The following is a 14,494-nucleotide window of genomic DNA, read 5'->3' as shown; positions in this document are numbered from 1 at the left end:
GGGGGGGGGTGGCTGTCAATCATCCCACTAACGAACCCTCTACTCCGCAGCCGCCCCTGCCTCTCTGACCAATCGCAGGCCAGGCGGACAGGCGGTGACCAATCGCAGGCCTCCTCTTGCGCTACGCCCCGCCCCGTAGAGGGACTCCCCTCCCTCCTCCCCCCACCAGGGTCCCGTTGTTCCGGCGGGGCGCTGAGCCACGCCCACCGCTCTTTCGCGCCATGGCGGGGGCTGGCAGGGCCCCGCCCCCGGTCGCGTCGCAGCCAATAGAAAGCGCGAAGGGGCGTGTCAACAGGGGTCGGGAGTCTATAAAGGGCCTGCGCGGGGAGCGGGAAGGGGCAAAATGGCGGAATAGGGGCGAGGCGGCGTGGCTCGCGCTCACCGTGCCGCGTCCCGCGCAGGAGGCGGGCGGGTCCCCGGGCGGCGGGCGGCTGCGGTGCGAGGCGGAGCGGGGACGAGGAGAAGGACAAGAGCGTCGCTGCCGCGGCCGCCATCATGCCCAACATCAAGATCTTCAGCGGGAGCTCGCACCAGGACCTGTCGCAGAAGATCGCGGACCGCCTCGGCCTGGAGCTGGGCAAGGTGGTCACCAAGAAGTTCAGCAACCAGGAGACATGGTGAGGCGGGGCCGCACTACGGCTCCCGGCGGGCCGCGGGGCGCGGCCGCGGGGCGTCTCGCACAGTCGCCGCGCAGGGGCTGCTGGGGCTTGTAGTGCGGGTTGGCGGGCCGCGACCTCCGCTCCCTCTGCGAGCAGCTGTTGAGCCGCGCCGGGCCGGGTCTGCCGTGGACGTCCTTCAGCAGGGCGGTCGCCGCGCAGCTCCGCTTGGCGAGCTCCCCGCCCGGAGCCGTGTTGTGTGGAGCAGCGCACGGGGCAGCACGGGGGCCGTGCCGTGTACCGAGTGCTGGCTGAGAGGCGGCGACAGCAACCGGCCCGGTGAAGCGGGGCCCGCCGAGGAGCCCCGGGGGAAGGTGGGGGGGGGGTGTTTCGGATGGGGGAGGCCGCGGCTGCGGTGCTCCCCGGAGAGCTCCCGGCGGCACCGAGCCATGTGCTGGCGGCTGCGCGGCCCCGGCGATGCCTCTAGCGGCCTGCTCGGAAAGCGCCTGTGCCGCGGTGCGCGGGGCTCGCACCGGGCGCCTGGTGTTCTGCGTGCGCCTTGCGGGCTGCGGGGCTCCGGCACGCGGAGCACACGGGCGGTGTCACCCGGCCTGCATGGCAGAGGCCGGAGCGCCGGGGTTCACCAGGCGGACTTTCCCCGCACGCACACAACAGCTAGGAGCTGATGGGAATGCGCTTTCCCGGCTCTCATCTGCGTTCATGAGCCTCTTCCGTGCGTAGCCTAGACTGTGACGACTTGAGGCTTGACAGGTGTGTGCTGAAGCCGTAGCTGGTGCCTTTAAACTGCTCTGAAGAGCATCAGAGTCTTAAAAGGCACTGCTGAAATTATTCAGGGAAGGTAAGAGGCTGGCACCGCCTTGATGCGACTGCAGTCACGCGCTCTGTGTTCCCCCCAAGCTCTGAAACCTAACATTTGTCTTGTTTTCTGTCTCTGTGCTTTATAAGTTGCTGCCATCCTACTTGAAGAAGCTGAAAGAAAGGAGAGGCTAAGAATTTATTCAGAGCTCTTAAAGCTTGGTTTAGAGAAGTACGCTAAGCAGGTATACACCACACAGTGTAATACAGAGAACCTTGAATGGTTGCTCCAACCCACTTATTTCTTCTCGAGACAATAACTTTAGCCAGGAGAGTCCAAGATGTACACATAATATTATGCTTCTATTGCATGAGTATTGATTGTAACTGAGAACTTCAGAGAGTTGTAGAGGAGAGGTTGAGTCTGATTCCCAGCCATTGCACTGTCCTCATTGCTCTCTATTAACTGCTCTTCTGCACCCAGCTGGCCAGCCAGCAGGTTCTGATGTCAGCAGGAAATCTTACGTTTAAGACCTCAGAGAAATCTTATTTACCTTCATAAACTGATAGCAGATGCTTCCCAGAAAAGGGAAGATTATTTCAGCAAATAGCTCATTGATTCTTTCGTATTATAAATGGCTTGAATCCGCTTAACTGACTGTTAGTGCAGTTGGAGGTGCTTGTGTGCCAACTACTGCTAACTCACACTTACCTCATGCTTCATGAGAGGTTGGTATATAGTGTAAGTCAGTGTGCAGTGAAGGTGACTGCAGTTTGCTGGTTGAGATTGAGCAGTAAGACTGTAAATACGTAGCAGTCATCAAACCCATGTTGAATAAATGGGGAGGAAGATCAGAGAATGAAATATTACCATTAAAATCTAACCTAAGGTGCTCTGTAAATGAAGCCTTGGGAGTGGGTTGGGTGATAATCTACTTCTGAAGAGTTTGATGTGGCAGCAGCCTGCAGAGTGGGTGAGCATCTCCAGTGCCAGAAAGAAACAAACTGTGAGAGATTTGTCCTTAGACTTACTTCTGCTTACTTCCAAATTTGTGGCAGTCATCTCTAAACTGAAGTGTTGAAAGTATTTAGTAGTTAATCTGTTCCTCAACAAAAGGCCTTATGCAGCTTTGCCCTTTATGAAGCCTCAGAGCTAAGGCTCCTGCTTTCTTTCCAACTTTGCCGCTGGTGCAGGTGTCTTGATACATGCACTGGAGCTGGCAGTTTGTTGCTGGCAAACAGGACCTTTGGCTTGTATTCAGTCCCTTCATCAGCAGGGATTAGTGTGCATTGCATCTAGGAAGAAATTAACCCCAAAAGCTTTTCCAAAGTGGTGTGCTGGAGGGCTTGTCTGTTCAAGCCAGTGAATAGCAGTTATGACTCCAAATATAGTGACCAGCTGCAGCATAGTTTCTGGTAGAAGTTTGGCTCTGCTTGCTCTGCTGGTTGGCCACCATCCTTGCTTCCTTTGTATGCTGCTGCTTTCAGCTGAGGTGGTTGTACTTGTGATTCAGGGGGAACAAGGCCTGCTCCGGGGTGTTTACGTGCTCAGCTTGTATTGATCCAGAGTACAGGCTGAGTGCTTTTAGCCTGACTGAACCATTAGGGAGATGTAAAATAGTTACTGAGCAAATAAGTAGCAGTGTTCCTGCTCAACACCCTTGATTATATGGCACTGTTACCCACAGACCCTGGGGAATGCAGTGCCTTGGTTGCTCTGCAGGCATATGTAATGGGCTGTGTTTTAATTTGTATTTGGGTACAACTCTCCTTTCTTCATTTGTTCCCAGTGTGGAAATAGGCGAGAGCGTACGTGGGGAGGACGTCTACATTGTGCAGAGTGGCTGTGGTGAAATCAATGACAATCTGATGGAGCTCCTTATCATGATAAATGCCTGTAAGATTGCCTCTGCCAGCAGAGTCACAGCTGTCATACCCTGCTTCCCTTATGCTCGGCAGGACAAAAAGGACAAGGTAAGGGATCTGCTAAACTTCCTGCTCAGAAGATGAATGAAAAGTCCTGACTGCTGTATCGGAATTAGATTTAGTTGAATATGTAAAGGAGGCAATAAAACTTATTTTAATTTCTTTAAACCTCAGGGCATCGGACTGCAATTCATCTTTTCATAAAGATCTAGTTCTTCTTGAGAATGCACCAAGCTGTAATCACCAGTTGATGAAAAGATGCAATGTAAATGAGTACTCCTTTTAGTAACTGCTTGTGAATCATTGCCTAGAAGTGGAAGACTGACATCTTGGTGAAGGAGTTGAACTTGTCTTAAATACTGTTTTTTCCTGTACTAGAGTCGAGCTCCAATCTCTGCCAAGCTGGTTGCAAATATGCTGTCTGTGGCAGGTGCAGATCATATAATCACCATGGACCTGCATGCATCTCAGATTCAGGTAGGAGCTGAAAATCAGGAAGTATTTACCTGCTCCAGTCTGAGCATCTTTACTGCCTTGCAGGCTTTCCAGCAGCCTGGGTTTATTTCAACACAGCAGTGATCAGGACTTGGGAACGTGGGACTGGAAGGGACGTGTAGTCAATCAGAAAAGGATGGGGAGATGGGTAACAGGTTCTCTGTAAATGAAATTACAGCTGTTCTTGAGCAGACTGAGCGTATAGAGCCCTGTGTAAATGAATGTTGAGCTAGTATATGATCCATGCAACTTTTATTACCACACAGTGACACTGTGTGCTCTGAGCTGGCCCTTTGAGGGATTTGAGATGCAAAATGTCTTTATCAAGAGTGTTTTTAAATATTTAGTAGAGCTGTCTGATATTTACTGAATTATCAGGGAGAAGTGAGCAGTTAGCTCTGCCTCCAGGAGCACTGTCACAGCTGCTTATGAGGGTCCAGTTGACCAGGACAGTGGTAGCTTGCTGCCAACATGGGCAATCCCACTTGTATCCATTCATTGCCACCCTTCCACATAAGTGGGTTTTGGTTCTTTTCCAGGCTGTTGGTGAATTGAAAATTACTCATGGGTTTTGCTGGCTTGGTGAACAGAACAGTCTCACAGAGCAATTGAAGTCTTGCCCAGAGCTGTGTAAGAGAAGTGGCAAGAGCTATACCAGGGAGAGGAGAGACGGCAAGCTGTTCCATTACCAGTCTTGTTTCTTTTCACCTTGAGCAAGTGCTCTGAGACCAAGAAACCAACTCAATGTAACAGAAAGGGGGAGAAGATATCTCTTGTATTGCTGCAAGCAGTTTGAATCGAGAAGGGTGAGATATCTGCTGGTGGTGAGGTAGATAGGCTGGATGGAGATGCTACAAATGCAGCCATTTGCTGCAGTGCAGTTTCTTCTAGAGTAATTTGCCCAGAAATACTTTGTCTCAGATAGAAATAAATAAAAATCTATGGGGCACAGATGAGAAGACTGTCAGGAAGATCATGGAATGAAGGAACAGATCCCAAGATGGGGGATGCCTCTTCCCTAAGGGGCTTGGAGTTATGATGTGCGCCATAGGCTTGAGCTTTCACCAGCAGCAGTGGTGAGATTCAGTTGAATAATTGGGTTTGTGTACATACAGTTCCAGCATTTGTCTGGTTTCAGCCTGGTTTTTATGGCTACTGGGTTGCTGAGCACAGAAGGAAGGATGGTAGGAAGTATCTGTTACCCTATACCTTGACACGTTCCTCTAGAGTAGCTGCCCCCACTCTCCTGCCTTTTATTCCCTGTCCAGGATTAACTTCTAGCTTTTAGTGACCTTTGTTTGAGGTTTACCTGGAGGCATCTGCTGGGGCAGTGTAAAGTTGTGGGAACAGCATTAGATTATAAACAGATGTTACTCAAGCCTTTTCATAGGTTTCCTGTCAATGCCAACAGTTTAGGTAATGAGCTTTAAAGACTGACTCTGTGAACGGGCAGATAGCTGCTCTGAAAATGAGTGTTTGCTGGTTTCTGCACCCCCTTAGGGTAGAACTAGGTCCATGTTGTGAAGGTGTCAGATGTAGTGTTACTGATGCTGCTAAACTATTTCTGGCTCTGAAGGCTCCTTATGTTACTGTTCTCTGGATCCCAAAAGATACTGCCCTAGCATTAAGGGGAGTAGAAAGGAAAGCTGAAAGCTGTAGAAAGGAAAGCTGAAAGCTGTGGAAAGGAGGCGGCTGCATGCCTGATCATACAGAATGCTTCTTCCAGCTGTTCTTGGAATGTGACCTTCAGTTACATCTATTCCTGTTGTCTTCCTTGCAGGGCTTTTTTGATATCCCTGTTGATAACTTATATGCTGAGCCTGCTGTACTGAAGTGGATCAAAGAGAATATTGCAGAGTGGAAGAACTGCACCATTGTTTCACCAGATGCTGGTGGAGCCAAGAGGTAAGCTGTCAGCCAGACAGCTTGAGGTGCTGCTTCTGGATGTGCTTGAATTCCTCAGGGTGTTTGTCACCTCATTCTTACGACACACATTCTCTCTGCTAGCCTGCCTTCTGTAAGGCAGTATGTGGCAGCTAGTGAAGAATGGTCAGATAGTCTCCTTAAGGAATGTTTAGAACATTTCCTGAGCTACATGGACAATTAAACACCTTCTAGAATCACAGCTGCACAGGTAGGAATTGGGCCATTACTACATCCCTTGGACTAAACCAGTTTGTTTGTAGAAGGGTGATTATGCAGGTTGAAGAAGGGAATTACTTAATTCATAGCCCTATGCCAGGACAAGGCTACTGCTGCTGGTCAATGATACGTTTTTACCCCGGCTGCTTGCTTTGCAGTGTTAAGCTGAGTTTATCCAGGCACTTTATTACTCTTGATTTTAATATCTAGCTGGGACTTCAGCTTGCTACTAGCAGGCTGGAAGCAAGGAAGATAGATGGTTCCTTTCCAAAAAGCAGCAGCATCTGTTACAGCACATTTCTACTTTGGTAGTCTGACAATCTCCCCATCTTCCAGCACATAAACGTGCCAGTTTCTGAGCAGTTCAGAATGTTCTTGGGTACTTATTAGGAGAAACGAAGCTGTTCCTTGATGCTTCTGTGCTGAGGGCTACATGTGAACAGCAAAGGGATGGAGATGTATCTTTAATCCAGAATTGTAACACCAAAATGTTGGTGCATGCTGACCTGATTCATATACTTTAAGGTGTTCTAAGCTATCTGTTACAAACAGCCAACAGATAAGTCCACTGTAGGTTGCTGTATGTCTTCTGTAGCTTTGTTGTGGCGACAAGACTGTTTGTAGGTTCAGCCACTTGTGTAGCTTGTTGCATAATGCAGTATATGGAATGCCATGTCAGCCAAGTCATCTGACTCCTCAAAAACCTCTTCAAAGGCCACTTAAACTGAAGTGTGGAGATCTTGGCTGGTGTGACACTTTATGGAGATACTCCAGAACTAAATAATTCAGAAAACAATTTAGTTTAACAAGCTTCTGTATCACCTCCAGGCTGATGAGTCTCATCTGCCAAGGCTCGGAGTCTGCTTATCCCAAGTGTAGAATTTCTTTGGGGCATGTGTATTTTGTTCCTTCGCACTCGTAATGCTTTTAGTGTCTTTACTGTTCATTAGTATCAATACATAAAGTTTAGGTCCCTCTGGTAAGGTTGTGCTGTGGGCACTCTAACCAAAGTAAATGTGAGCTGGCGGACTTGCATTTCTTGGATGCTTATCTCTCCACTGTGCTTGTGCCAGCACTTGCATGCATGATAACTGAATGATTATATTAGTGCGAGTAGATCCCTGCTGAAGCGCAAATGAAGCATTTCCAGGGTAGCATTATACAGATGACAACTTCCCAAGCATTCTGATCACTTCGGGTTTGCCAGATTTGCTGACTAAGCTTTGAGCTACAAGTGCAAATTAATTTACAGTGGTCAGGATGAAGACTTTTGTCTTAATCTGCTTTCAGTCACTGGGAGAGATTAGATCAGACATTGCAGTTTAACTGCTTGAAGGGAAACTTCAGGTGGCAGAGCATCTTCTGCTAATTGCTTGGAGCAGGAACAGATGTGGTGACAGCTTCTCTTATTGCAGTGGCAGTTTGTGCTTAATAGTTTTAAGAGGCTCAGTTGAAGCTGGTGTGGAGTTAAGTGTTGCTTGGAAACTGTTCTCTCTTCAGAGTGACCTCCATTGCAGATCGATTGAATGTAGACTTCGCCCTCATTCACAAGGAGCGCAAGAAGGCAAACGAAGTGGATCGCATGGTCCTGGTGGGTGATGTGAAAGACAGAGTGGCCATTCTGGTAGATGATATGGCAGACACATGTGGTACCATCTGTCATGCTGCAGACAAGTGAGTAGGGCTGATTGATTCTTTCCTAAATCAGGAATCTACAGTTAGTGAAAGCTATGGCATGGCTTAGCAGGTTATTTGCATGTTGAGTTTCACAGGGTACTTTAACAGTTTCTTGATTATCTCCTGTCATACAACATAAGTAAAAAGCCTGATTAAAGTTCTCACTTTAATAAGTGAAATAATGGAAATAGCTAGAAGACCATAGTGTCTTTTTTTATCTGAAAAATGCTTGTGTTGAAATGCTTCCACTAGACCCTCACTGGCTATGCGGGTAGAACTAAATGCTGTCTGGTCCACCAGGTTAAGGTCATACATGTGAATTTCTATTTGAAATAGGTGCAAGCCTTCTGCACAAGAAACACCAGCAAATACAACACTCGGTATTAAATACCTGTTCCCTGTGTTGGCAAAAACCATGGAAGGTGATTTATAACCTAGTCCAAATGTCCCAAAAGGGCTTAGAACACTTTTTTTTCCAGTGTATACTTTTTGTGGTGGGTTTTATGGTGCTGTTGTGAACTGTTCCCCCATCCCAGTAGTGGGCTGGAGGGGGGAGTCAAAGGTGGCCTGTCCCTTAAGCATATGCTGTTGTCTCCTTTCATGCTTACCAGGTGCCTTGCTTTAATATCAATTTAATACTTACTAAGAATTCCTCATCCTCCTTATTCCCACCTTACAGGCTTGTGTCAGCAGGAGCCACCAAAGTTTATGCTATCCTAACTCACGGGATCTTTTCTGGGCCAGCAATCTCTCGGATCAACAACGCCTGTTTTGAGGCTGTCGTGGTCACAAACACGATACCCCAGGAGGACAAGATGAAGCAGTGCCCTAAAATCCAGGTGAGCAGCTACTTCTGTCACTCCTTGTGGGGCAGCAGCACTTGTCTGCCCTGCTGTTGGGGAAACCCCTTCATACTGTCCAGTGCTTACAGCAGTTTCATTGGTACTGGAATCAGTGGCAGTGGGGACTAGTTCCTGTTGCTGTGACTTAACAGAGCTGTTACACTGAGAATCATAGAATCATAGAATAGTTCGGGTTGGAAAGGACCTCAAGATCATCCAGTTCCAACTCCCCTGCCATGGGCAGGGACACCTCACACTAAACCATCCCACCCAAGGCGTCATCCAACCTGGCCTTGAACACCACCAGGGATGGAGCACTCACAACCCCCCTGGGCCAACCCATTCCAGTGTCTCACCACCCTAACAGGAAAGAATTTCCTCCTTATATCCAATCTAAACTTCCCCTGTTTAAGTTTTAACCCGTTACCCCTTGTCCTGTCACTACAGTCCCTGACAAAGAGTCCCTCCCCAGCATCCCTATAGGCCCCCTTCAGGTACTGGAAGGCTGCTATTAGGTCCCCACACAGCCTTCTCTTAAGGCACAGCTTCTAATCCAGCTCATCTGAAACAGTTCATTTAAGTAAATTTACCTGTGCTTGTTTTATCACTGAGCTAAGGGGGCTGTGCTGCGAGCAAGCAGTTGTGTCTGTGCACCTCAGAGGAGTGGTGGGCTGCTGGTGTGTATTACTGAAGCAGAAGTAGTTAGGAACTTCTGAAGTTGGGAACACCAGCTTCAGCTGTGTAGCTGTCACCTCATGCCCAGCCCTTGGAGCAGAGTGTCTCTTCCTTTTGTGAAGCAAAGTAGGCCTGATCTGGGGAAGGTGATTGCCTCAGGCCTGGTCTTAATTAGCAGTGCCAGTGAGCTGGGAAGGGAATGCACTTCTGTCCCGCAGACATGTCTTGCTGGTTTGACCAAGAGCAGCTGACACAGCTCCACAGTACAATGGTCAGATACTCACCAAAGATAACAGAAACACTTTGCTGTCTATATGAAAGTGCTCACTCAGTGTCTTGGGGTTTCCATTTAGCAAAAAGTACTGTGGCATTTTGCTTCCCAAGCTGAGGCTGACTTTTCTGGAAGGAAAGAGAAATGTCTTTACTTGAGGGTTTGCTTGAGGGTTTCCTGTGTTAATGAACAGCTGGAAGCTGCAGTTTTACCTGAGCATTGGGGCATAATAGGTCCATCGGAAGCTTCAGGTACTGCTGTAGAATATACACAGCCAAGGACATCCTAAGTACTAGCTTCACAGCACAGCTATATAGGACACACAGGCTGGGAAGTTCTGGGAAGTGAATGGCACTGCTGAGGCTCAGCTAGTACTGTTGTGAGTGCAGCAGGTTCCTCAATACCAGTATTCTGTTGGAAAGGAAGCTCAGCTGGTTGAAGCTGCAGTGAATTTTAGGCTCCTTTAGGGAATTAAGCTATAAGCTGCTGACAAACTGCTGTTGGGTTGTATATTTTTCAGCACTAACTTCTGGATGATTTCCTACAGCTGAGCACATCTAAAGTGTCTGATGGTTCAGTCCTTTCCGAGCTCCACACTGCAGTTCATGTAGGCAAAGCGTTAAACGGGTCCTCAGTATGTAAACAGCTGTAGCCAGAGATGGCAGTGGATAGTTGCTCAGGCTCTCACTTAGCACCTCACTGCTTTACACTAACTTCTGATGTTCAGTGGTGAGAAATACAGAACTAAAGGAGTTAAGTCTTAGGCTCTGTCTGCTCTGTAGTTCCTAAGTTTCTTTCTTCATTTCCTTAGGATGCAGAATACTTGGAAATGTCAAATATGGATTTCACTTCCTTTCTTTAGTGCACCATGAACATGGTGCTTCTTACTGCAACCACACATCAAAATGCTTGAGCTGCTGGGTGCAGAGCTAGTTTTACTGAGCCTTGCTCTTTCCCCCCTGTTAACTGGGTTACCCACCAGGTGGAGCTAGCACAGAGACTGGCACCCGAGCTGCAGCACAGCTTCATCTGCCTTAGACTGCTGGCAGTGATGGTAAAGCCTCTTGCCTCAAGGGAGCCGATCTGGTCGTGATTGAGACTCCCCCAGCTTCTCTGCAAAGTACATAAGATAGTTCCTAGGGTAAACAGACGGAGCTTAGTGAGTCTCAGCAAAGAAAGGTGACAGTGGACTGTCATCCTGACAAAGATTAACAGGGAAACGACTGATGCTATATGTAGAATATCTTCAGAATGATATGTAATTAAAACTCAGTCCTGTGTAGAAATCCTTTGTCTGCATCTGGCGCGTTACGGGTTTGGGTGTTGAGTTTTCTCTGTAAGTTCTTCCCAACTTAGCAGCTGCTCTTCCAGGCTCGATGTCTTTCCTCAGTGACACTGACACATGTTTCTTCCCCTGCAGGTGATTGACATCTCGATGATCCTTGCAGAGGCCATCAGGAGGACTCATAATGGGGAATCTGTCTCCTACCTGTTCAGCCATGTCCCTTTATAACAAGAGATGTCAGCTGCTGCTTGTATGGCTTGTTTTTTAAAACCAAAAGTTGTTCAGCTTGTTGTAAAGTTCAGTAGAAGACTCTGCTTGTTCCAGTGCAGCTCTCCACAGCTCCTCCTGCTTAAGTCAGCCTTACTGGCTCTGATCCCAGCACTGGGAGGCTGGAGGGAGGAAGCTCATCTCTAACACTCCCAACTCCACCAGCAGCCCTGTGCATGGGGGCTCAGCAGTAACACTGACTCATCTCTGCAGGTCTGTGGAGAGCGGGACTGACCCATGGCTTATGGCCACAATTGTTTTGGGGGAGGGTTGGATGATCTGGCATGCAAACCCTAAATTGCTTGGGAAGTAGAGCTCCCTAGGATGTGTTGATGTGGATCTACAGCGAGAGCCCGAGAGACTGCTGGCTGTCTTACCCCTCTATACCTGATAGAAGCCCTTCAAGAGCGATGGGGAAGGTTTGTATCTTGGCCAAGCTTGACGCTAGGTAAAACGTGGACACCTGGGAGGTGGTTCTGCTACAGCTTTCTCCCATGGTAGGAGGTCACTGTCGCTTTCAACCTTGAGTTCATCTTATTAATGAAATTAGATGTCCTTTTAGCATGCTGCACAGCAAAGTGAAGGTGAGAGCATAGTCTGTGCAGTACTGCCTTGCTGTAGTAAGTTAGAGCTCAGGATTTGCCCTGGACAAGCATTCTTCTCCCTCTTACGTAGAGGACTGATGGTGGTTGCGTGCTGTAGTTTCTGTTGTAGGCTGAAACCAGTTGCTCAGTTTCAGAGCTGCTGGTCTTGCTGTTGATGTGGGGAGTGCTGCCAGGTACTGCAGCTGCACCTTGACTTGCTGTGCAAATCCTGGATCCTTTTTTTACCAGTACACTCGTAAACTGAGCCTCTTCATCCCATGGTAGCTTGGTGGTTGCATCTAGCAAGTGCCTGCTCAGACACTGGGTGGCCTAAAACGCAACAGCTTTGTGTCCAGCTGTCTTAGCCTCTCATTGCCTGCAGTCCTGTTGTCCTGTGAGTTACTGACACGTTCTGGTTGCTTGCCCTGGTCACTGTCTGCCTTGCCTTGAAAGTTGCTTCTTGCAAAAGGTCTTAAACCAAGGAACATAGGAGGTTGCAGGACTACAAAACCTGAAGAAGGCCTTGGAGTGAGTCTGCTGCTAATGGGTGCTTACAGCAATGGGTTGGAGAGGCTGGTGGTACATCGTACTGGGAAAACCATGGATCCAGCACCAACGTGACAGGCAGCAAAGTGCCTGAAAGAAAAATAACCAAAACTAGAGCTGGCTGAGGTTCCCAGGTATAGGCATCACCTGAAACTTGAATACTGAGTGACTGTACCAGACAATCATAAGGTAAACTGTTAAGTCTCTCCTGGGCTCTTGTGGGGTTATAGACCGAGCTCTTACATGTGCTGGTTTTTATAAGCACTCCTATTTGTTTTTGAGGAAGGGAAAATAAGGAACTCGAAATGACTTGCTAGGGTAACCAGCATGGTTGTGAGAGGCTGGGGGCTGGGGTGTCAGTGGAACTAACTGGAAGACTTGGTTAAGATCTAGGGAAGTACTTCCTTAGTTGTGCCTTTTACTGAAGACTTCTCTCCCTTCCTACAACTCCTGTTCTGTGGCAACGTTACTACTTCTATTACAGTGTGGGGCTTTTCTTTATGTATAAGATTTGGTGTCTGTCCGGAAAGTGTGTCTCTTGCTTCCTTGCTTTGCATCCTGCACTGAGCTCTGCCGAGAGTCTGATTCCTGCCTCCTGTGTTTGAAGCCCCTGCTGCCACACTGCCAGTGCCCTGCGAGCCCAGAGCCGGGGCATTAAGCAGCAGTGTCAGGATTTTCAGCAGCGTTTGTGTTTAAACCTGATGAAGGAATTAAACTTTTATTTAAAAACCACGGCCTCTGCCTGGAAGTGCTTCTAAAACGCTGACAGAGGGGATGGGTCACCTGCAAGGTAGATCGTGTTGGTAGAGCATCATTTCGGAGGGACCTTGGAAGCTCATCTGGTTTAAACCTCTTGACAGTGAGGTCCAAGCTTGGCTGTGCTCACATCGCATGGAAGGAAAAGCTTGAGACCAAGGTGCTTCCCTTGGGGAGGGGCTTTTCTCTGATTTCCTGGACTTAATTCTTGGAGCTGGTGATGGAGCTTCTCTCGCAGTGTTCAGTGATGTACCTGAGCAAATCCATTTGCGTAACAGGTAGGGGGAAACCTGCATAGCGCATCAAATATGAATGTTCATGTGCCTGGGTAGCTGAAGCTAATGCAGGGTGGGGATGCCTGGAGCCATCTGAAGCTGGGTTTGCCTTGCAGGCAGAGCCCTTTGCTGTTGGGAGCAAGATGAGACACGTCCCACATTGCTGGCAGCAGCAGTTCCCTCCTTTTCTCCCTGTGCATTACAGTGTGCAGGTGATTTCTCAGCTCGAGGGCTGGTGTTTGTGACCTGGAGAACGCAGCAGCTTGCCTCGCTGGTGGTGGGCAGTGGGGGATCAGAGTTAAGAGCCCCTTTATCAACTGAATGCAGTGGCAGAATCCATGGGAGGAGTGAGCCCTGGTGTGAGAGCAGCCCCCAGTGCTGGCTGCCTTTCTGGGGTCTCCGCTCCTGCGCTGCTAGAAGGCAGTGGTCGGGAGGGAGGATGGGGTTGTAGATGGGCAGGAAGATGTCAACTGGGAGCTGTGGGGCTGGCTCTTGGCCCAGTGGTGGCTGAAGGGGCTCAGGGCCTGGCTGTCCCTGTAAGGAAGAGATAGAAATGAAGTGATCAGAGAGAAAACCTTCTCGTGAAGAGAATAAAGCGTTCCTGGATATGGCTGTGAATTGAGGCTGAGCCCCAACAGCCTTGTTCTGAGGGAGGTTTAAACCTCGCCTAAAATGGCTGCAGTCCCTCTCTTCTATTTCGGGTCAGGGCTGTGTTTGCTTTCCCCTTCTCAGTTCTTCCATTATCAATTACTGAAAGCAGAAATACCAAACCACATGAGGAAGAAGCAGGTTGTGCAGTTACGGGAGGCTTTGCAGATTTGTCACGGGGGGGGGAAAGAGCTCTTGGTGGGATACAAACCCCTCTCGTTCGCTCTGCAGGATGGCTTGTAAAGGCTCCCCACGCCTTGCTGCTGCGAGTGCAGAGGGCTCTAAGGCTGCCCTGGCTGTGGTTTGCAGGAGCGTGGCTGGAGCATGGCCACAGCGGGGGCTTTGTGCCCGGGCAGACAAAGACCCCGTTCGCAGCGCGCCGCAGTGCGGAGGGGATGGAGCCATCACCCAGGGCTGCACCTTGGCTGGGTGGGTGCAGGCAGCGCCGGCGCGGGGAAGATGGGGATGGGGGCCGGGTTCTTGCACACTCGCTGCCTGCTGGGGACAAAAGCCACAGGAGGCTGTGCTGCTTCCGCCAAGGGGAACCATGTGGGGAGCAGGCAGGGAAGAGGGGGAAGGCAGCACAGCTGGAGGGTGAGCACACGGTGAAACACTCGTCTGATGATTTGCATGAAGGCAAAAAGGATTTCCTGCTTTCGTTTGGAAACTGGGGGGGGGGTTGTTTCCTTTTGG

General features: G+C 49.2%; 1 protein-coding gene across 2 annotated transcripts; it reads left to right on the top strand.

Annotated features, from left to right (window-relative positions):
- The first annotated feature begins 322 nt into the window (after positions 1-322).
- Positions 323-12,854, top strand: PRPS1 (phosphoribosyl pyrophosphate synthetase 1). 2 transcript variants are annotated; one of them, XM_065689348.1, is made up of 7 exons: positions 323-617; positions 3,203-3,386; positions 3,717-3,815; positions 5,614-5,738; positions 7,476-7,649; positions 8,332-8,491; positions 10,861-12,854. In XM_065689348.1, the coding sequence occupies exons 1-7, from the start codon at positions 496-498 to the stop codon at positions 10,951-10,953; spliced, it is 957 nt and encodes a 318-aa protein (XP_065545420.1). In that variant the 5' UTR covers positions 323-495; the 3' UTR covers positions 10,954-12,854. The 2 variants fall into 2 exon arrangements, with proteins under 2 accessions (XP_065545420.1, XP_065545421.1); XM_065689349.1 differs by lacking the exons at positions 323-617; positions 3,203-3,386 and adding an exon at positions 3,513-3,603.
- The last annotated feature ends 1,640 nt before the right edge of the window (positions 12,855-14,494 follow it).

The sequence above is a fragment of the Lathamus discolor genome, chromosome 9 (assembly GCF_037157495.1).
Source record: "Lathamus discolor isolate bLatDis1 chromosome 9, bLatDis1.hap1, whole genome shotgun sequence".
In the NCBI taxonomy this organism is placed as follows: Eukaryota; Metazoa; Chordata; class Aves; order Psittaciformes; family Psittacidae; genus Lathamus; species Lathamus discolor.
This window is presented reverse-complemented; position numbering and strand designations above follow the sequence as displayed.